The 24337-nt window shown below is 37.2% G+C and overlaps 1 protein-coding gene across 4 annotated transcripts in view; it reads left to right on the plus strand.

Moving 5' to 3' along the window:
- The window catches only part of ERO1A (endoplasmic reticulum oxidoreductase 1 alpha), a 50235-nt gene that overhangs the window by 13958 nt on the left and 11940 nt on the right, over positions 1-24337 (plus strand). For 2 of the 4 annotated variants that reach the window (XM_087448522.1, XM_087448520.1), the window contains exons 4-9: positions 1411-1449; positions 11773-11849; positions 11933-12006; positions 16480-16600; positions 18750-18796; positions 23243-23293. In XM_087448522.1, coding sequence (XP_087304648.1) covers positions 1411-1449; positions 11773-11849; positions 11933-12006; positions 16480-16600; positions 18750-18796; positions 23243-23293 — 409 coding nt within the window. Of the gene's footprint in view, positions 1-1410; positions 1450-11772; positions 11850-11932; positions 12007-16479; positions 16601-18749; positions 18797-21566; positions 21579-23242; positions 23294-24337 lie in introns of all 4 variants that reach the window. The other 2 variants (XM_004426152.3, XM_087448521.1) reach the window with 2 other exon arrangements.

Here is a 24337-nt window from a genome sequence, read left to right on the forward strand (position 1 = left end):
AACACCCTGGCACCCAGCAGGAGACAGAAAAAAAAAATTGAAATTCTCTTCCTCATATTTGGTGCTTTAAAATCCACATCCTTTGATTTCCACCTGATTCCAGAGCATATTTGAATGAGGCAGTTGGTCTGCCCCAGAGACTGGACTCTCCCTATAAACTGAAAGACCAATTATTTATTCCCTGTACAATGAATCACAACAACGTTCTTTCACCTCCGTTATTAATTGGCCTATGTGAAAAAGAATAACAATATCCAGTGTTAGTCTGGGAATCAGAAATGAACACTCTGGTGGTAAGTCTTTTTGGGGATCAATTCAGCAAATGTATCAAAAAAATTGAAAAGGGACGTATCCTTTGACCTAGCAGGTCAGTACTGAATATTGTAATGATGTCAGTTCTGCTGAAATTAGTCTATAAATTTGGCATGGTTTATTATATGAAACAATTAGAAACCATTTAAATCTCTGGCCATAGAAGAAGAGTATACATTGACCTAATTTGAAGTCTGGGAGGGTACAAATAAAGTTATTGTCTCAGCGTGGGTCCTTCCCTTGGGGCAGGCGTAATGTATTTCAGGAATATACTTAGCATTGGAATAGGGCCCTGCAATTTACAGAGTTCTCCTCCTTACGTCATTATCTCTACTCACAGCATCACTTTGAGGATACGCAGATAGGTCCTGTAGTTAGTATGTGGCCAACACAAGACTGAAAACCAGCACCGTTTTCCTCTGAAAAGAACTAGGGCTCCTTAAAATATGGTTGATTGCAAGACTGGAACAAGAAATATACAAGATTTGCTTATAGTATCTTGTCATAACAGAAAACAAAAATGCTGCTAAAGATTCCTAGGGTAATATCAACAGGACACAGGTGCAAATGTCACATCAGCACTTAGTGGGTCCCCTCGTGGCCAAATGTGGGACAGTTTGAGCGTCAGAAGGAGTAATAGCTAAGTGACTATTTTTACATTTCCGTGCTGTAATACAATATACGATCAGCAATCTGTAGAATAATTTGTGTTGAATTTTTTGTTTACTTTTGAGAAATAATATAAAAACTGCCAAACTATTCTCAGTTTAAAAATAATCTAACTTCAATAATTTGTTTTATGAGTTTTTCTCATAAATGATAGAAATTTAAGATATTTTTTCAGAGCCAGTTCTGATGGCCTAGTGGTTAGAGTTCGGGGTGCTCTGCTTCAGTGGCCCAGGTTTGGTTCCTGGGCTTGGAATCACACCACTCGTCTGTCAGTAGCCATGCTGTGGTGGTGGCTCACGTAGAACTAGAAGGACTTACAACTAGAATATACAACCACGTATACTGGGGTTTTGGAGAGGGGGGAAAATATATATATTTTTTCAGAAGATAGAATAAATGTCATATAAAGCATTTTTTTTGCTTTTTCAGGATGAAGTTCCTGATGGAATTAAATCTACGAGCTACAAGGTATGTACATATACTTATTAATGTTTCTAGTATCTTAACAAAAAACTTGAAAAAGTCCTTACCCTTGCCAGCTGTACCCCACTTCTTTGCTGCCCTTTGCAGTGAAACCCCTTGAGAGGTACTTGTACTCAGTGGCTCCCATTCTTCGTTTGTTCTTTTGTTCAATCTTTATTTATAGAAAGCATGAAAGATAAATAAAAGTAGAGAAAATAAAATCACCCAGCTTCAGCAGTTATCAGTGTATGGTCAATCTTGTTTTATCTGTACCTCCCACTTCATTCTCCCAATTATTTTGAAGCCAAACTCAGATAAATCATTTTGTTTAAATACTTCATATACATCTCTAAGACAAAAAGACACTTAGAAAAATAATCTCAATCAGGGTTCACATTTCTCTAGTTGTCTCATAAGTGCCTTAATAGTTTGTTTGAAACAGGATTCAGACTTATTCCACACATTGCATTCGGTTCTGTGTCTCTTCTCTCTCTTCCTCTCTCTCTTCTTTAATAAATTTTTAATTTTATAATGTTTTTAGTTTACAGAAAAATTGTGAAGATAGTACAGAGTTCCCCTATACTCCACACCTGGTTTTCTCTATAATTAACATCTTATATTAGTATGGTACGTTTGTTACAATAATGACCCCATATTGACACATTATCTCTAACTGAAGTCCATACTTCATTCAGATTTCCTTAGTTTTCTACCTGATGTCCTTTTTGTGTCCCAGCATCCCATCCAGGATACACGTTACATTTAGTAGTCACATTTCCTTAGGTTCCTCTTTTTTTTTTTTTTTTTGTGAGGAAGATCAGCCCTGAGCTAACATCCATGCTAATCCTTCTCTTTTTGCTGAGGAAGACCGGCTCTGAGCTAACATCTATTGCCAATCCTCCTCCTTTTTTTTTTCCCCAAAGCCCCAGTAGATAGTTGTATGTCATAGTTGCACATCCCTCTAGTTGCTGTATGTGGGACGCGGCCTCAGCATGGCCGGAGAAGTGGTGCGTCAGTGTGCGCCCGGGAACTGAACCCGGGCCGCCAGTAGCAGAGAGCGTACACTTAACCACTAAACCGTGGGGCTGGCCCACCTTAGGTTCTTCTTTGCTGTGACAGTTTCTCAAACTTTCTTTGTTCACCATAAGGTGTTTTTAAGGAGTACTAGTCAGGTATTTTGTAGAATGTCCCTGAGTTGGGATTTTGATGTTTTTCTCATGATGAGATTGGGGTTATGTGTTTTTGGGAGGAGGACCACAGAGGTAGAGTGCCGCTTCCATCACATCGTATCAAGGGTTCTTGCTGTCAACGTGGCTGACCACTGCTGATGTTGACCTGGATCTGAGGGCATTCTTGTCAGGTTTCTCCACTGTAGATTTACTCTTTTTCGCCCTTGCTATACTGTATTCTTTGGAAGTCGCTTTGCACAGCTTACACTTAAGGAGTGCTTCATCTCTTTGAGGATATAAATTGTTTGAAATTCTTCAGTATAGGAGATTTGTATCTTCTCCCTCCATTTACTTGTTTATTCAATCATTTATTTATATCATGGGTGTTTATCTTATACTTTGGATTATCATTCAGTGCTACTTCATTTTGTTCCTCAAATTGCTCCCGTTTTGGCTATTGGGAGCTTTTTCAGTTGTGTTCCTTTGACATACCACCATCATTTTGGTTTTTTTCTTTTTTCTTTAGCCCTTTTTCTTTTCTTTTTTTTTAGCCCTTCCTTACTTTCTGGTACTACTTGTAAATTTCCTACTCTTAAGTTGCTTTTAATCTGTGTCCATTCCCCACCCCCCCCCCCCCCCCCCTTTTGTCTTTCTTTGCCACTTATGTGTTGAAGGAAATGAGTCATTATCCTATAGAATTTCCCACGTTATATATTTGTTGATTGTATCTCTGTCATGTCATTTAACATATTTCTCCACTGTCTTTAATTTCCAGAAACTGGTAGTTAGGTACTAAGGCTTAATCAAATTCAGATTCATTTTTTAGAAAAATTTATTTATTTATTTTCTGCTTTATTGAGGTGTAATTGACAAGTAAAATTGTCAGATATTTACAGTGTACCTCGTGATGATTTGATGTACATGTACATTGTGAAAGGATTTCTGCCATCTAGTTAATTAACTCATCTATCATCTTACATAATTATCTTTTTCTTTTGGTGAGGACATTTATATCCTACTCCCAGCAAATTTCAGTTGTACAATACAGTGTTATCAACTGTAGTCACCACATTATACGGTAGATCCTCAGACCTTATTCATCTTAGAGCTGAAAGTCTGTACCCTTTACCAACCCCTCCCAATTTCCCCGACCCCCCAGACCCTGGCAACCACTTTTATACTCTGTTTCTATGAGTTTGGTTTAAAAAAACAAAAAAATTCCACATATAAGTGATACCATGCGGTATTTGTCTTTCTGTCTGACTTATTTCACTTGGCATAATGCCCTCAAGGCCCATCCATGTTGTAGCAAATGGCAAGATTTCCTTCTTTCTCATGGCTGAATAATATTCCGTTGTGTGTGTGTGTGTGTGTGTGTCTGTGTGTACGTGTGTATATATATGCCACATCTTCTTCATCCTTTCACCCATTGACAGACACTTCAGTTGTTTCCATATCCTGGCTGGTGTGACTAACGCTGCAGAGGGCATGGAAGTGCAGCTCTCTCTGATGTCGTGTTTTCATTTCCTTTGGAGATATACCCGGAAGTGGGATTGCTGGGTCATATGGTACTTCTATTTTTAATGTTTTGAGGAACCTCCATAAACGAAAAGAAACAATTTTTGCTTTTGGGTCAGATCCAAAAAATCATTGCCAAGACCAATGTCAAGGAGCTTACCCCCTATATTTTCTTCTAGGAGTTTTATGGTTTCAGGTCTTAAATTTAAGTTGATTAAATTTCAGATCTTTTGAGTTGATTTTTGTGTATGGTATAAGATAGGGGTCACTTTTATTCTTTTGCATGTGGCTGTCCATGTAGTTAGATATTAAGGTTTATCAGATTCATTTTTTGATATATATTTATTGGAGTTGCTGTGTACTTATTAATCATATCAGGAGACACATAATGTCTGGTTTTCTCTTTTTTTATGATGTTAAGATTGATCATTAGGTTCATTACACATTCATTATAAAGTTTTCTACTAGCTTTTTACCCCAAAGTTTTAGCAGCTTTGATGATTATTACCTAGTTGCATTATTTTATTAGAGGCTTGAAAATGTTGATATTCTAATTCTATCCTTCTTTCATTTGTTTATTTTTTTCCCCCCAAAGCCCCATGAGATAGTTATATGTCATAGCTGCACATCCTTCTAGTTGCTGTATGTGGGACGCGGCCTCAGCATGGCCAGACAAGTGGTACGTCAGTGCGCGCCCGGGATCCGAACCCGGGCCGCCAGCAGCGGAGTGCGCACACTTAACCGCTAAGCCACGGGGCCGGCCCTATCCTTCTTTCTATACTTGCTGTTTGTTATTATTCTATAAAGACCTTTTTTTGTCAACTATTTAGATCCCCTGAAATACAGTTTATGCAGGACAGATGCCATAAATGCTTCATTCTTTTTCTTTGTTCATCAGCTTTCAGAATAATTATGAGTTGGTGCCCCAGCACCTTCCAAAGGTGCCCAATAAATTCTTTCTTTTTAAGTGTTATTATGAACTTAGGAGTTTTGACATGTTTAATGTATTGGAATCTACTGTAGTTGTTTAGTCATTATTCCCTTTGATGTTTGAGTTGTTCCATCTTTAGCCACTAGGAGCTCCTTCAAGTTAGCAGCTGTGGCCTTTTGAGATGATCCCAGTAGTCTGAGTAGACTTTTTACTTTCTATTGTGAAAAGATGTTCTGGGCCTAGTTCGTACCTTTTTTGCATTAGTCTTGGAAATAATCATTTTCCTAAGGAGCCCTAGTTCTTTCAGTGGTGTTTAGAGATTATAATCTGGGCCCTAGAGGTGCTAATTGTTACTGGGTTGTCATTGTTTCAGGGCTGTTTTGGTGGAGAAAACCAATTTGTGATTACAGTGTTTTAAAATATGCCCAGAATCTTACAATCTTTATTGCTCCTGCTGTATTTCAAGCCATCATCACTTTTTGCCTGGATTATTGCAGTAGCCTCTTCAATGATCTGCCTACTTCTACCATTGCATCTCTACAGTCTCTTCTAAAGACAGCAGCCAGAGTTATTTTTTTCAAGAAGGAAATCAGATTGTATCTCTCCTTTGTTTAAAATCCTCCTATGTGCCCTGTCTCTCTTGGAGTAAAACCCAAAGCCTTTAGAGAAGAAAAAGAGTAAATCGAGGAACCATATACCAAGGTTTGCCTGGGACAGAACTGGTTTATGCCTATGGTCTGGCATCCTGTCTAGTTTATCATTTGTCCTGAGTTTTTAATTTTTTAAATAAAATATATATATATATATATATATTTTTGAGGAAGATCAGCCCTGAGCTAACATCCATGCTAATCCTCCTCTTTTTGCTGAGGAAAACTGGCTCTGAGCTAACATCTATTGCCAATCCTCCTCCTTTTATTTTCCCCCAAAGCCCCAGTAGATAGCTGTATGTCATAGTTGTACATCCTTCTAGTTGCTGTATGTGGGACACGGCCTCAGCATGGCTGGAGAAGCAGTGCGTCGGTGCGCGCCCGGAATCCGAACCCGGGCCGCCAGTAGCGGAGCGCGAGCACTTAACCGCTATGCCACAGGGCCGGCCCTTTAAATAAAATATTAACAGTTGCATTAAAATAAGTTAGGAAGGATTTGGTTGACCAAATACTTTGTATTTCTAGCTTCATCTGTCTCCTTTCTTATATTTGAAGTGTATGTACGCTAAACAGTTCTTACTTGAACGCACAGATGACCAATAATAATTTGTTTTTCTTTTTCTGACCTTTTCTAGATGTAAATAAACTAAACCTCTCTTTCAAAGAAAATATACCAGGTGCCTGCTGAGAAAGTGATTGTGGTCAGACACAACTAGCTAGAGACAGCTCACTCCTGACAGTCCTGGGAAGTAGGGGGACAGCACTGGATGCTACTGTCCTGCTGGTCTCTTGGAATTGGCAGCCATTTGTGTTGTGGCCTGTGTCATACCTGCGATGTATCCTAAGCTGCCAGGCTGCCATTTGACTGGTCAGTGGGAAAGCTGGGAAATTATAGGTCAGGCTTATGAGAAACATGTGTGGGAAATAGAGGGTGAGCGATCTTGCATAGAGAGAGTAGTCTTCCTGTAATGGTTTTATCCTTTTTGGTATAGTGTAAATCGACACCTTATAATTATTTTACTATTTAGTAATTTTTAAAAATTTTACAATGAATCCTTTTTGCTGAAATAACTAAGAAAGGAAAAAAGAAGTACATGTTTAATGAAAGAGTATTGAATTTCCATTTCTCACGACAGTCAATGATGATACGTAACTTGCACAAAAGGTCATCGTGTACCATGTATAAGGGCCGTAGACATATCACTGACCATCTGAAAACTAGAACACAGAAACATGCTGACAGAGCCTGAGCATCAATTGTGTAAGTTAGCAGTTGTTTTAAGAAGACTATGTCTAAAGACAACAATTCGACATGTGCAGCTGCAGAGGGTACATTTATATATCATTCTGGGATATTTAACTTTTCATTTAGACTAAATAATTGTTCTAAATGAAATTTTCCTGATATTTAATATGAAAATTTTTATACATACAGCAAAGTTGAAGGAATTTTCCTGTGAACATTCTTACACCCATCACCTAGATTATACCATTAACATTTTTGTAAACTGACTTTACCACATGTCTGTCCATCTGTCCATCCTTCTAGCCATTCATTAAAACATATTATTTTTTGGATGCATTTCAAAGTAAATTTCAAGCATTAGTACACATCCCCCTAAATATATATCACTAACTATATATAAAAATATATACATAACTAGAAGTATGTCATTAACTAGAGTCCTTTTTGTATTTGCTTATATGTATTTTTTATAAAATTAACATTCAATGAAATGCACAAATCTTAGGTGTACGTTTGCTAAATACATATACCTGTGTAACCGAGGCTTCTGTTAGAATATAGAACATTACCATTATCCCAGCAAGTTCCTTCATACGCTGTCCCAGTTAATCCCTACTCCTTCCCCCAGAGGCAACTACTTTTCTATCATAGATTCTAAACTAATTTTGCTCATTTTTGATTCCACATCTTCTTGTTTTTCTATTGATGGGCTCAAAGTAAAACTTTTGTAAGTTCATTCTGTTGAAGGAAAACATTTGTCACTGTTGTGAATGCTTGTATAAATTTATTTAAAGTTCAAAATTAAAGACAAAATATTTGTTTTGTGGTGATAATACACATACAGATTTTTTTTATTGAGGTCATGTTGGTTCATAACATTATGTAAATTTCAGCTGTACATCATTATATTTCAGCTTCTGTATAGACTGCATTGTGTTCACCATCAAAAGTCTTGTTTCCACCCACCACCATACATATACGCATACAAATTTTGAGAAAAACAATGTCCTTACTGAATCAAGAAATCTATGGAGCAGAAATGAATTTGTAATTGATTAAGATATACATGTAAGGGGCCGGCCCCGTGGCTTGGTGGTTAAGCGCGCGCGCTCTGATGCTGGTGGCCCGGGTTCGGATCCCGGGCGCGCACTGAGGCACCACTTCTCCGTCCATCCTGAGGCCGAGTCCCACATGCAGCAACTAGAGGGATGTGCAGCTATGACATACAACTATCTACTGGGGCTTTGGAGGGAAAAAATAAATAAAAAATAAAATCTAAAAAAAAAAAAAAAAAAGATATACATGTAATTCATAATTGTGTCCAAACACGCTGTGTTGTTTTACCAATTAAGGTAGAAGTGGTAGGGCCGGCCTAGTGGCATAGTGGTTAAGTTCGCGCCCTCCACTTTGGAGGCCTGGGGTTCGTAGGTTTGGATCCCGGGCGTGGACCTCTGCACTGCTCATCAAGCCATGCCATGGCAGCGTCCCGCATACAAAATAGAAGAAGATGGGCACAGATGTTAGCTCAGGGCCAATCTTCCTCACCAAAAAAAAAAAAAAAAAAGAAGTAATTGTCAAAGTATATAGATTTTTATATTTACATATACACTAAGTAATGACCATAAAATTTTTGAGACGAAGCTAATGCTGAAAAAATACTACTTTGACATGGCAGGAGTACTTTCTTTGCTGTCCTTCTTCAGTCAGATTTTATAAATGTTTGAGCCTTTGAAGAACTATTTTGTAAAACAACCCAAGTTCTTCAGTGGTATTGACCACTTTTTAATAAATGAGCCCTCCAAGTGTTGATTGCAATTTGTTTAAAATCTGTGGAAAGCCATTATTTAAGGTATCAATGAATGGAATGCTTAAAGAAAAAACAAATTCCAGCTTTTGAAGGTTTAGCAAATTGTAATTATTATAACAAAGCTTGTAAACAAAGACCTTGAAGTTTATTCCTGCAAAAACTAGGAGGAGTTGAACACGTTAAGTGAGGACTGTTCAAATGGTGTGCTAGTTTTCCTTCTGAAATTCTAGAATTGTGGTTTGGAGTATCTTCACTTGTGAAAAGAATCTCATCTTGATGAAACTCTTGTTTTCATTGGATAAATTTATATTCTGACTGAAATTGAATGAAATTAAGAAGGCTTACAATTTTGTAGCATTTATATTTGGCAAAATATTTAAAATAAAAAAAATAGGGCCGGCCCTGTGGCTTAGTGGTTAAGTGCACGCGCTCCGCTGCTGGCGGCCCAGGTTCGGATCCTGGGTGCGCACCGACGCACCGCTTCTCCAGCCATGCTGAGGCTGCGTCCCACGTACAGCAACTAGAAGGATGTGCACCTATGACATACAACTATCTACTGGGGCTTTGGGGGGAAAATAAATAAATAAATAAAGTCTTAAAAAAAAAAATAAAATAAAAAAATAGAGACAACTTATTTGATGAAATTTGTCTTAAAATATTTATTAAACAAATATACTTTGGAGGCAGAAGAATAGAACTTGTGAAAATATTTAGGCTAAAATATTTTCACATATTTACCTGTAGAGAGGATATTTTCTCAATTAAAACATATCTGCAGAGAAGAGTCACTTGAAGGTATTGATGATTTCAAGTTGATTAACCATAAAAATTGACTTTGAAGAAGATTATGGGCAATTTTATGAGAAATCAAAAATAAGAACAAAATTGGAAAATTAAAAATAATTGAAAAAAGATTTTTTTCAGAAAAATGTCAATATCATAGTATTGAGACAAATGTGACTTATGAACCTAAGTTATTAAATAAGAACTAAGAATAGTTATTTTGTTTAACTTATATTTTAATATTCAGGTAATTACAATAAAATTCTTAAATTTTTGTTTTAATATACAAAGGTGTATTTTTTTTTAAATTTTTATTTGTTTATTTTCCCCAAAGCCCCAGTAGATAGTTGTATGTCATAGCTGCACATCCTTCTAGTTGCTGTATGTGGGACGCGGCCTCAGCATGGCCGGAGAAGCGGTGTGTTGGTGCGTGCCCAGGATCTGAACCCGGGCCGCCAGCAGCGGAGCGCATGCACTTAACCGCTAAGCCACGGGGCCGGCCCTACATAGGTGTATTAATATACATAGGTATATGTTATTTTTTGAACAATTTTTTTTCATTTTTTAAAGATTTTATTTATTCATTTTTTCCCCCCAAAGCCCCAGTAGATAGTTGTATGTCATAGGTTCACATCCTTCTAGTTGCTGCACGTGGGACTCGGCCTCGCGTTGGACGGAGAAGTGGCGCCTTGGGGCTTGCCCGGGATCCGAACCCGGGCCGCCAGCATCAGAGCGCACGCACTTAACCGCTAAGCCACGGAGCCGGCCCTCATTTTTTAGTATGTAGTTTTTTTGAAATAATTTCCAACTTATAGAAAACTTGCAAAATTAGTATAAAGACATTTTGTATACTCTTTATACAGTTTCACTAATTTTTAATATTTTGGTTCATTTGTTTTAGCATGCTTTTTCTATATTCACATTCTTATTACTTTCTGAACCATTTGAGAGTAGGTTGAATATATCATATCCCTTTGCCCCTTAATACTTAATTATGTATAAGAGAATTTTATTTTTGAAAACAGTTTTTGAATTGAGCTGTCTTATAGGTCAACCAATGTAATGAAACAAAATTGTTATTCAGTAAATAAATATTTCAAAAAATTATATCATTTTAGGGACTGGCCCCATGGCTTAGTGGTTAAGTGCATGCGCTCTGCTACTGGCGGCCCAGGTTCGGATCCCGGGCGCGCACCCACACACCGCTTGTCTGGCCATGCTGAGGCCGCGTCCCACATACAGCAACTAGAAGGATGTGCAGCTATGACATACAACTATCTACTGGGGCTTTGGGGAGAAAAAAAGGAGGATTTGCAGTAGATGTTAGCTCAGGGCCGGTCTTCCTCAGCAGAAAGAGGAGGATTGGCATGGATGTTAGCTCAGGGCTGATCTTCCTCTCACACGCACAAAAAAATTATATCATTTTAGTTATCTTAGCGTTCCATTTATCCACAAAGTGTTGTTGGCTAGACAGTCATTTGTATGGTCATTAATAGGTACTCAATAAATATTAGTTGAGTGATTGAATTTGTGGCTTCCTGCTTCCAGTGTTGTCTTTCAGCTGTATGGTGGTGATGACTGGTGTGTTTTGAAATCTTATGATCCACACTCACTTCCCCTGTGCCACATACATGCCTAGCAGAATACACGCAACCACACACACACACACACACACACACACACACACACACACACACAGACACACACACAAAGTGACTCAGTGGTTTTAAACACCTGAAGATATTGAAATACTTTTTATGAGACTTGGTAGGCTCCAGGGCATGTTTAGAATCATGGCGTTTAGAGTTGAGGTGGATCTTAGACACAGTGATCTAGTCTAACCACTTATTTTATGAAAGAGAAAACTGATGCTCATAATTAGGTCAATTGAAAAGTGGACATTGCCTCATGACTCCTTGCCTAGTGACTTCCTTGTACTTAGAAGATTTTCTTAGTTAACTTGTTGGTAATGAGTTATCACAACTGTAATTGGTTCTTTATTTTGTGAGCATAATAGTAAACACGTTCTCTAACGAAAACAGGGGGTAACGCCTTTTACATACTTTTTTAGCTTCAGGAGGAATATGAAGGCTTAATTTTTTTTAAGTTTTGAAGCCAAAGACATGGTGCCAGGTATAAAAGAACCTCAGATAACTTGGAAGTTCTTTTTAAAAGTTTTAAAAATGCAGTAGGTTGTCTTCTATTGATTCACCTTTTCATTTTAGTATTCTGAAGAAGCCAACAGTCTCACTGAAGAATGTGAACGAGCTGAACGACTTGGAGCTGTGGATGAGTCTCTGAGGTTTGATTTTTTTTTTTGCAGTAGTATTTTATGTGAAATGTTAACTTAAAAAAGAAAACACTATTTATTTTCTTTGTTTGAAGTGAGGAAACACAGAAGGCTGTTCTTCAGTGGACCAAGCATGACGATTCCTCAGACAACTTCTGTGAAGCTGATGGTATACCACTTTTTATAGTATGCATTTTGTTTAAAATTGTGCCTAAGAAAAAAAAATTCTTTTAAAATGATTTTTAAAAACTCAGTTTCTAACAGTTTCGCAGTTCCTCAAAAAGCTAAACATAGAATTACGACATAACCTAACAATCAACTCCTAAGTGTATACCCAAAAGGATTGAATACGAGAAACACATAGTTGTATACCCACGTTCACAGCAGCACTATTAACAATAGCCGAAAGGTGGAAACAAGCCAGGTGTCCATGAATGGATGAATGAATATACAAAGTGTAGTCTGTACATGCAGTAGAATACTATTCAATCATAAAAAGAAATGAAGTTCTGACACATGCCATAACGTGGATAAACCTCGAACACATTATGCTAAATGAAAGAAGCCAGACACAAAAGGACAAATATTGTATGATTCCATTTATATGAAATATCTAGAATAGGCAAATTGATAGAGACAAAAAGTTTATGAGAGGTTACCATGGATTGGAGGGAGTGGAGGATGGGGAGTTATTGCTTAATGGTTATAGAGTTTCTATTTGGGGTCAGAAAATTTTGTAAACAGTGGTGATGGTTGCACAGCACTGTGAATGTAGTTAATGCCACTGAATTGTACACTTAAATGTGTTTAAAATGGTAAATTTTATGTTACATATATTTTACCATATTAAAAAAATTTAAAAAGAAAACTCAGTTTCTGGAAAAAATTCACCTCTTGAGTTTATCTCAAGATAAACTGTATATCTAGTAATATATACAATTTTTGTGATATACATAGGCATTATGCATAAATAGCTAAAATACAGAGATTGCAAAAACCTGCTTCTGTTTTATTGGTATTGGATTATTAAATGTTTTCCTTAAAGATGGTTTGTGTTACTTTGGGAAAGAGAATGATGAACCATGAGTTGTGTCTGAAGCCGAGGCAGAGCTGGTGCCCTAAGCATCCGGGGGCCCAGAGCCAGTCAGAACTCTGACCAAGGTGTATGGATTCTCCTGTTCTCCCTTTTTTCTAGCGTCTCCCTGTTTTTGAAATTGAATTGTGTTTGCCTTTTACTTTTTTATTTTTATTTTTTTTCTGTGAGGAAGACCAGCCCTGAGCAGACATCCAATGCCATTCCTCCTCTTTTTTGCCGAGGAAGACTGGCCCTGGGCTAACATCCGTGCCCATCTTCCTCTACTTTATATGGGACGCCGCCACATCATGGCTTGCCGAGCGGTGCATCAGTGCACGCCTGGGATCCGAACCGGTGAACCCCGGGCCGCCGCAGCAGAGCACGCACACTTAACCACTTGCACCACCGGGCTGGCCCCTGTGTTTGCCTTTTAATTGGCTAAACAAACTCAAACTGAGTTTTAGTATCCTTCTGTGGCTCTTTCGGAGCAGATTGATGATCTTTTAAAAAATTAGTGAAAAGAGTGATACAGATCATTATAATTACAAGCAAAAGATGAAGCCTGCAATATCTCCCAAAAAAAGAGGAAGAAGAAGAGAAAGTACTTATTTTAATTTTGTGGCGTCTTTTTGAGAAAAAAAAGAAATATATGGTTTCTTTATTATAAAACATGACCATATTTTGGCAAATACGTATCTATAATTCTTTTTTTTTTTGTGAGGAAGATTTGCCCTGAGCTAACATCCGTTGGCAATCTTCCTCTTTTTTTTTTTTTTTTTTTGCTTGAGGAAGATTAGCCCTGCGCTAACATCTGTGCCAGTCTTCCTCTATTTTGTGTGTGGCATGTCTCCACAGCATGGCTGATGAGTGGAGTAGGTCTGAGCCTGGGATCCAAACCCATGAACCCGGGCCACCAGCGAGGAGCGCGAGGAACTTTAACCACTCGGCCAGGGGCCAGCCTCTGTAATTCTTTGTTCCTAATTCCAAAATCTGAAAACTCTGAAAAATGCACATTTTCCCCCCTAAGTTTAGCACAGATTCATTCAGTGTGAATATTCATGTATTTCACTGCAGAAATATTTATGTTGATTAAAGTTGCTGCCCCAGTCCCTGTTGAAGTAATATTCAATATATGTTGCATGTTCTGTATTACCTTTTTAACGTCTGAAAAGTTCTGAATTCTAAAACACATTTGGCTCCAAGTGTAGGTGTAGGTGTAGGATAAGGAGTTGTGGACTTACACTAGGATTTAGACTAGTAAAGGAAGGAGATAAAATGCTCCCCTAATGCGCTTATTTTGCTGTCTTTTCCACAAGGATTCTTTGGCCTAAACGTTGCTATGTGAGAAAATATTAAATTTATAACATACAGCAGATTTTTTCTAGGCCTGCAGTGTTAGGGAAAGAATGGTAGTACTTTAACTTTTGTTACCAAAGTATCCTTTTGAGATTACATGCATACATTTGTGTAGCAAGGACTGAGATTCAATAATTCACTTCTTATATGGTGGAGTTCTGTTATCTTAGGTGAATCACTTGTCTGAATATTTAGAAAAAAGGAGAGATTTATAAGGAATAAATAATGTATATAAATGGTAGGTGGAGTATAGAAGATATTTTATAAATCCTAATTAGAAATTTGAGCTTTTGTTATCTGGCAAAATATAGTTATAGTAACATTTGTTTTTTTATAAAGTTGGGAGAGAGGAAGTATTTATCATAAGTAAAATTTTGAGGCAACCAATGTTTATCTCTAATTAGGCAGAATATAAAGAGTTTAATCATTTCTTTGTTGGTTAGTTTTCTGTCTGAAAGTACTAGATGCTGAGCATTATTTATATATTTTAAGAATTAGAGCTATTTTTAATGCATTTATTATAATTTGCTATACTGTGGCAAAACCTTTAGTATTAATTGAGATGAACAGAGATCTCTGTCCTTGAACTAGATGATTCCATGCAAATTTGTTTTTTAAGCTCTTATTTTTATTTTTTCTAGTTATTGTAATTGCCACTTCTGCATTAGACTCTCAGTTATTTCTAGATGCTGTCACTGTGTTGCTTCTAGAAACAAATTTTCCCCTAATTTATGCCTCTAATATACTGTGAATTGGGATAAAAATAACAAAGCTTATTTTTATTTTTGTTTTTTTTTTTTTAAAGATTTTATTTATTTTATTTTTCCCCCCAAAGCCCCAGTGGATAGTTGTGTGTCGTAGCTGCACATCCTTCTAGTTGCTGTATGTGGGACTCGGCCTCAGGATGAACGGAGAAGTGGTGCCTTGATGCGCACCCGGGATCCGAACCCGGGCCACCAGCATCGCAGCGCGCGCACTTAACCACCAAGCCACAGGGCCGGCCCTATTTTTGTTTTTTTAATAAGAAGCAGCAGGTACGACTGAGAGCTTGATGGATTCTGTTGTAAACACATTTCTGCTCAGATTTTTGTCATCTACTTTGGTTGCTTTGAGGCCATTTTCGTCCACTTCCTTATTCTTTGTTGGTTCATATTGTCAGGCTTTAGAGATAAGTAAGGTATTGCTGTGCTATTGAATAATTTCCCACAGCCCCTGGAGGACTAGGGGCCATTTTTTTGTTTTGTTTTGAAGTTATAGTACATCATACAAATATATAGAACATATGAGAAACCAATATTCCACCAATTTTTGTATATTTTTCATATATATCTGTAATTGAGTTTTCTATATTGTTTATGTTTTCATTTTATTAGATAGGCTTTGTACTTAAACAGTTTTATTGATTGTAAAATGGTCTTTTAAGATATTATCATAGTATCAATACCACTAGCTAATATTTATTCTCCTTTTACTATCGTCCTAAGCACTCTGCCCATATAAACTTACTGAAGTGTCACAGTAACACTATGAGTGTTGTCCCCATTTTACAGATGATGGCACCAGGGCACAGAGAATTGACCTGACTTGCCCAGGGTTCCACAGTGACGTAGCACGGCCTGGATTCTGACCCAGGCACTCTGGTTCCAGAGCCTGTGCTTTTAACTGCTCTGCTCTGTTGGGCATTTAGGTTGCTTCCGATTTTCCCTTTTATAAATAATGCTGACACAAATGTCAACCGGCATACAGCTTTGCATATTTAGGATTCTGTCTTTGGGACAGCTTTGTGGTGGATCCTGATGGTGGTCATGTGAGAAGGAGTGTTTGGTAACAAATGGTGTATGGTACTAACATTTCTTCATTTACTTAGTTACTGATGAACTACTTGCGGTTAATGTGGAGGGAAATGTATAGTATATTCTTTGTCTGGATAGCTTATGAGGATAGTTACCATATTCCTTTAATTCTGAAATTCACGTATTTCTATTTTTTACCATTTCTAAAAGCAGGAGGCTTTTGCAACCAGTGTGTACATTTAATGTGGTTGTGTTTGTTCCTTCCTCTTTTCCCTCCTTTCTGCTGAAAAGTTTTTAAATCCCTGATGCATTGTTACATTTGTGGTGCCTTAGAAATCAATGGAATGCAGTCTCGTATACTATCTTCTTTAAGGTAACTGAAGAAAAGAAAGCTTTAATAAAATATTTTATTTTACAGACATCCAGTCTCCTGATGCTGAATATGTAGATTTGCTCCTTAATCCTGAGCGCTACACAGGTTACAAGGGACCAGATGCTTGGAAGATATGGAATGTCATCTATGAAGAGAACTGTTTCAAGTATATATCATTTTCATTTAGGAATTCTTGGAAGATGTGATTTCTCTTTATAAACAAACAAAAGCAGAATGATTTAAAAGTACAAATGTAATTCACTCTGTTAAAGGATGTATTTGGACATAGAAACCTACATATTCATTAATCCGGTTCTCCTTTGGGGAAGCATGTAGATGTGAGTTTCAGCAATGTTTGTTTCTTCTTTAAAAGACAGAATAGTGTTAGACTTTTGTGGGAGTATTGTAGGGACTTAACAACTGTTCCTTGAGCGGATGATAGAATCTCATTTTATAGATGAGGAACCTAGTGCCAGAGAGGTTTATTTCCTTTCCCAAGACCATATTGTTAGTGGCAGAGAATGGATGAGAATATGTAACTCCTAATTCTCTTTTCAGTGCTCTGTACTTCTGTTTTTGTGGCTAGAGTTATTTCACCCACTTTAAAGTTAAATTAATTTCAGAGAATAATTATGATAGCCAGCACTTTTGAGCGCTCACTGTGTGCCAGGCATTGTGCTAAGCATGTTACATACATTTTCTCCTTTAGTCTTTGCAATAACCCCATGTTGTAGTCATCAGTGAAACTGAGACTGGGAAAGGTTAAGTGATTTGTCCAGTGTCAAAGATCTAGTACGTGGAAGGACCTACTTTATACTCTTAACCACTACAATGGAAGCCGTCGATTTGATCCCTGGGTAACTGAGACATGCTTCAAGTTTACCTACTTGTAAGCCCCTAGGGTCTAAGCAATGTGCTTTCTGGTTATTGGAAGATATTTGTGTTTGTGTGTGTGTTTTATGCTATCTCAGAGATTGGGGAGAATTCTGGGAAAATCTTTGGAATTCCCAGATGTGGAGATAATACATTTCAGTTTTTATAAGTCAAATATAAACATAAGAGATCAACAGTTATGCTTATGCCAATAAAATGTCAGATGTTTGTTTTTTTGACTTGAAGAATTTCTCCAGTTTGGGAAGTGGGGAATTTTCATTATTTACTCATTTCTGCCATGTATTTCATTTACATTCTCTTGACTATTATTAGTAATGTTTGGTTTACTGACTTTATTTATTTATTTATTTTTAATTAATTTATTTTTTCCCCCAAAGCCCCAGTAGATAGTTGTATGTCATAGCTCCGCATCCTTCTAGTTGCTGTATGTGGGATGCGGCCTCAGCATGGCCAGAGAAGCAGGGTGTTGGTGCACGCCCGGGATCCGAACCTGGGCCACCAGCAGCATAGTGCACGCACTTAACCGCTAAGCCACGGGGCCGGCCCCAGTTTACTGACTTTAAAGGTTTTTTTTTTTTTAATATGAACTAAAATAGAGTCCATCTGAAGCATTTGTTTGATTTTGTATTAGTTTTGTAGTTATTTCCCAACTAATTTATATCATGATTTCCGTAATATTGCTAAAATATAAACAATGTATGAGGCACTAAATTGAGTATGTTAAAATATAGCTTACATGTTCTGTTCTCAGAATGTTTCAAGTTGTGCAAATTTGGAAAATTTAAATAATGGACATTAAAACAATCCCTACAGTTTACTAATGATACTAATGAATATTTATTTTGAGATGTAAAAGCATTTTAGTGACATATTAACTCTCTTTTTTTTCTTATTAAAAAAACCTTTTATTGAAATCATAACAACCATGATGGCCACAGGGCAAATTGATGTGCTTAAGATTACCTAAATGGAAAATAATCCACTCACACTGTTTTTTCTCTTTTTTATTTTAATGCTGTCTTGGGTATTTATATTTTTCGCTTATTTGGCTGACAATTAGAAGTGCACTTTGTGCCATACACACACACACGTATATATATTATATATGAAAACATGTTAGTGACTCTAGGAGAAGAGCTTGACTGGTATTTTTTCTTCCTCTCTTTGAAGAAGTGATTAGGAAATGACTTTCTGGCTGCTACGATGGGAAAAGATCAGAAGTTATTATCACTAAAACAAGTAACAACCACCCTCCCTTAAAGCTATTAGAGAAAACTAAGTATTTTATAAGCTTAATAAAACAATTTGATTTTGGATATAGTCCTTAAGGAACTTTCTGAGATAATTTCACCTGTACGTAAATAATTCTAACATGATAGGTAACATATGTATATTTTATACTTTAATTCTTTTGTTTCTAGGCCACAAACCATTAAAAGACCTTTAAATCCTTTGGTTTCTGGTCAAGGTGAGTTATTTGCACTGTTATGTTATTTATCAGCTAGTGAAGTTTGGTTAGAGGGAAGGGGAAGGCAAGACAAGGGTTGGCAAGAGCATTTGAGATCATATGTTCCTGTTTCCCTAGAAGTTATGCCTCACCCTTGCAGAGAAATTGGTGTTTAAAACACAGACACTTCAGTAAGGAGTATTTTTGTAATGAAGTTCATGGTATTAGACTATCATAGGTTGAAGATTAGGTTATATATTTATTCTTCTATGCATTTTGCAGAATGTGTGCAGTTTTTCTACTATTTTTACTAATTTTCTAGTTAAATGAATATCCACAAAACATCTGCCTCAAATCTTTCCCCAAACCTGAAATTATTGTATATATTGGGAGTCTGATTTCAAATTGATGTATTTATATCTCATTAGCATTTTTCATTTTCTACTTACACTCAAGGGCTGGCCCAAATGCTGCCTTTTCCACAGACGTTTCCCTAGTCCTCCTCACGAGAAGGAGACTCACTCTCCTCATGAAGTGATCTTATGTCACGGGTGTTTCTCTTACAGCCCTTTCCATTGTCTAGCATTATTTTACTGTTATTTATATATCTATTGATCTACCCTAGTACTTGGGACATATGGGTAGCATTTATTGGTTTCATCTCTTATTATAGAGCCTGGCACATAATAGATGGAGTAGTTGTTGGATAAGTGATCAATGAAAATTGCTCTCCTCATTTAAAGGTCTTGTCTACAATAATGAAAATTACTTGTTCCTTCAACAAACGATCGTCCACCGTTTACGATGTGCTAGGCACTGTGTAGGTGCCAATGGGATGTAAAATTGAAATTCACAAACCCTGCCCAGTCTATAATAGGCAGAATGGTTTGTTGAATAAACCATTTCAGTGTATGATTTCAGACTTTTTCCTTAGGAAATTGTTCTCTGAATATGTGCTTACTGATAAAATCTTTGATGTGCTTTTAGCAAATGTGTAAGATTTTAATTTTTAAAATTTATTTGAAAACTGCTGATCTCGTATAGTCAATACACATAAATTTCCTCCTGGAAAGCAGTGAAATTGCATCATTCCCTAAATATTGGCAGACTAGTCTGTTTTAGATTAGAAATGAAAGAACATCTTTAAACAAGGCTTTTGGGTTTATATGGAGTCACATATGGTAACTCAGTGGAAGCTATTGATTTAATATCAGATGAAATGCAAATTCCTAGACAAGGTGATTTTCACTATGAACTCACATGATTTGATCAATTAACCACCTTCTTTTATCTTCAATATAAATGGGAACAATTTCATTGTTTACCATTAGGGAACTGGTTAAATGATTTATGGTATATTCACATAGTAGAATACAGCCTTGACATATGTTGCTGAAAATTTGTATTCATGTACATCAATAGTGATCAATAACACATTGAGGAAAAGAAGCAGGTATCAAACCGTATGTATAATATGTAAAAATGTAATTAACATATCTAAATATCTATACACAGAGGAAAAGGGCATTTCGCAAAATGTAAATGGTGTTTATCTTTGAGCAGAGGAAGTTATGGATGATATTTTTTTGTTTGTTTTTTTAGGAAGATCAGCCCTGAGCTAACATCTATTGCTAATCCTCCTCTTTTTGCTGAGGAAGACCGGCCCTGAGCTAACATCTATTGCCAATCCTCCTCCTTTTTTTTATTTCCCTTTTTCTCTCCAGAGCCCCCCAGTAGATAGTTGTATGTCATAGTTGCACATCCTTCTAGTTGCTGTATGTGGGACGCCGCCTCAGCATGGCTGGACAGGCGGTGCATCGGTGTGTGCCCGGGATCCAAACCTGGGCCGCCAGTAGTGGAGCGTGCGCACCCAACCGCTAAGCCATGGGGCCGGCCCCATGGATGATCTTTTTTATTTCGTCCGTGTCCTCTTTTTTTTTTAGCATATGTTTGCAATGAGCACATGTTACTTTAATAATCAAACAATGATGGCATTAAATAAAAGTGGGCAAAATAAAGACAATTTTTCAGTGGTAAATGAGCAGCTACATACAAACTGCTGAATTGTACATAATTTGAATCTTACAAATAGTCTTTAAAAATATTCCTGAATAAGGTAAAATTTTAGGAGCTAGCCCGGGGGTGCAAGTGGTTAAGTTCACATACTCTGCTCTGGCTGCCTGGGGCTTGCAGGTTTGGATCCTGGGCGCGCACCGACATGCCGCTTGTCAAGCCATGCTGTGGGGGCGTCCCATATAAAATAGAGAAAGATGGGCACGGATGTTAGCTCAGGGCCAATCTTTCTCAGCAAAAAAAGAGGAGGATTGGCATCAAATGTTAGCTCAGGGCTGATCTTCCTCACAAAAAGAAAAAAAAAATTTTATAATGTCAGTGTAGAGGTTTTGAAGTAATAACACAAATCTTTAGTGGAAACTATGTTATAGCTTTAAGATAAATAAATGTGGAGAAAGGCTCTGCCAGCCAAATAACTGTATGTCCTTAAGGTATTTAAGAGTGCTCTCTGGTGGTGGGTCAGGCTTATCTTTCCCGTCAGCCCGCAGTGAATCCTGTGCGAGCTGAGGCTGCTCTCCGGCTAGTCAGGTCAGGCCTGAGTCCTGTCACCACCAGCAGAGGTGTGGTCACAGATGTCTTGCTCTGCTTTGCTTATGTGGATGAACTGATGGACTAAAACTAACCATTATTAAAAGTCTTATTTTCATGGAGGTGTAGCATTTTAAAAGGGGCATCTAGAAGGAGTTTATAATAAGAAACATTTTGTTTTGTTTTTCAGGGATAAGTGAAGGTAAGTATAATATCTTTATCCTACATTACATATGTGAATTTAGTTATACATTCAGATGTTTATTTGGCAAACCCTTTTTTTCTTCCCACATCTGAGACTTAGAAGAAGTTAATTTTTGTTTCTTTATCTAAGATTCTGGAGGTGAAAGCACAGGTTAAGGGAAAATGACTGCTGTGCCTGGGGGTCACAGGCACGGGGGTAGGATAATTTTGCTGTACCTTTCACCCTCTGCACATGGAAGCCAGGCATCCCCCTGGCCTCTGTGCGGGAAAATCCCTCTCCTTTCCTGGCTGAACTCTAGGATCTGCTGGGTCTCATGTAGGAAGGTTCTAGGCGTGATCAGAGTGTTGATCTACTAGCTTCCAAGGCTTATATTGACTCTTGGGTGTAGGTATCACAGCCAACTCTTTAAGTTAATTGTAATGGTAAAAGTTTTACCATATTTTTGCTTTATGAGTGAGATTGAAATTATTTTTGTTGTTTTTAAGACCATGTGTTTAACAATATGAGAAGACTAAGCAGTACTTAGCTCTAATCCAGCTGGAAGAAATTGCTAAAATATGAAATATCACTTTCCTCTCCCTCAAAATCCTCTATCTTCTGAACATTATTTTTACGAATTGCTTTTGCGTTATGTCTAAATAACACAACACTAAAGTCTGATAACATTGCTATTTTATTTTTGTACTTTATATTTTAGTAATGGTAGCAGCTAAATAAAATACTGAATCAGAACTGTACTATTTGGGAGACAGATTCTTTAGTAGTAAGATTATTTTTCCAAAGATGCCTCATATTTTGTTGTGGGGTGAGCCTATAATTTTCAGTTGAGTAGCCTTGTTCCTTGGGTGTTCTTAGTTCTATGTTATATTCTAGCTACATTAGAGGAGGCTATTTTGGTTTTTCAGTACTGTTTGAAGATCTCCACCTGTCTCTTGTTATCAAAGAAAAGGTTCTTAACCTGTGGAGGCTATCCTTAGAGAAACTATCTCATTTTTGAGTGTATTTATAAGTATTCATTTTCGTCAAATATGAAAGGGTTATCCCTGACACCTGTCTTATTAGGTGATTATCTAACTGGATCACAATCAAGTCGAGTGAGAATAGCTACTTCAGGATTATAAGACTGAACTGAAAATTTCATTGGAAGGTTAAGTCCCACGCAGTTACACTCCCACTCCCCCAGTTCATGGTCCAAAACTTGGAAACAAATCACTTGTAATCCCACAACCCCAAAATAATTGATAATGATAATGGCTAAGACTATGTGCCAGTACTCTTCTGAGCAAATGTGATTTCATTTAATCCTTTTGACAATCCTAGGAGGTTTTATTTTTATCTCCACTTCATAGATGATGAAAATGAGTCCCAGAGAGATTGAGCAACTCAGCCAAAATCATGGGACTTGTAAGCAGCAGAGTTAGGATTCACATCAGACGGTTTGACTCCATGCTCTTAGCTACCACCTCATACTGCTTCTCTGTTAACATTTTGATAATTATTATTTATATATGTATATTTCTATAATAGATATATTTATAGTTTTGAATATTATTATTCTCATGTCTACTTGCTTCTTTAGCCTATGTCTTCATCAGCTCAGGCCACTCTAACAAAGTACCATAGACTGAGAGGCTTAAACAAAAGACATTTATTTCTTACAGTTGTGGAGGCTGGGAAGTCCAAGATCAAGATGCCAGTGGATTTGCTTCTTGGTGAGGGCCTTCTTCCTGGCTAGCAGATAGCCGGCCCTCTTGGTGTATCCTCACAAGGCAGCGAGAGAAAGAGCTCTGATGTCTCTTCCTCTTCTTATAAGGATACTAATCCCATCATGGGGACCCCACCCTCATGACCTCATCTAAACCTAATCACCTCTCAAAGGCTCCACCTCCAAATATCATCACATGAGGAGTTAGGGCTTCAACATATGAATTTTAGGGGGGGGACACATTCATCAATAACAGCCTAGATTTCTAGAAATGGATTTACTACATCAAAAGATGGGGACATTTTAGGCTCTTGATACATATGACCAGATTGCTTTTTGTCATTGAAAGGATGTGCTAATTTATACCCCTTCCAATGTGCCAGCTAGTTTTACCTGATCCTTGTTGTCATTAAGTATTATCATATTTTTATCTTTACTCTTAAAAGTGGTATCTCTATAGTTTTAATTTGCATTTTTTTATTACTAGTGAGACAGCGATTTTTATCTATTACCATTTGTATTTTTTCCTTTGTGAATTCTCTGTTCATATTTGCCCATTTTAAATGGGCACTTTAGCATTTTTATTACATTTATGAGCTTTTTATATATTTAGGATATTATCCCTTTGTTGCGTTTGCAACGTATGTTTTACCCACTTTCTTGTTTGCATTTTGCTTTTTGTTTGTGAAGTTTTCTTTTTTTTAAGATTTTATTTATTTATTTTTTTCCCCCCAAAGCCCCAGTAGATAGTTGTATGTCACAGCTGCACATCCTTCTAGTTGCTGTATGTGGGACGCGGCCTAAGCATAGCCGGAGAAGTGGCGTGTCGGTGCGCGCCCGGGATCCGAACCCGGGCCGCCAGCAGCAGAGCGCGAGCACTTAACCGCTAAGCCACGGGGCCAGCCCATTGTGAAGTTTTCTGACAGAGATGTTTTAAGTTTTCATATAGTCTAATATATTGCTTATTCTCTTTGTCATTCCTTCTAGTACTTTTATGCTTGTTTGGTTCATTTTTAATATTACTATAACAAACTTTGGTCAGAAGAACTGT

The sequence above is a fragment of the Ceratotherium simum genome, chromosome 24 (assembly GCF_057802395.1).
Source record: "Ceratotherium simum simum isolate JZ-2026a chromosome 24, ASM5780239v1, whole genome shotgun sequence".
Classification (NCBI taxonomy): Eukaryota; Metazoa; Chordata; class Mammalia; order Perissodactyla; family Rhinocerotidae; genus Ceratotherium; species Ceratotherium simum.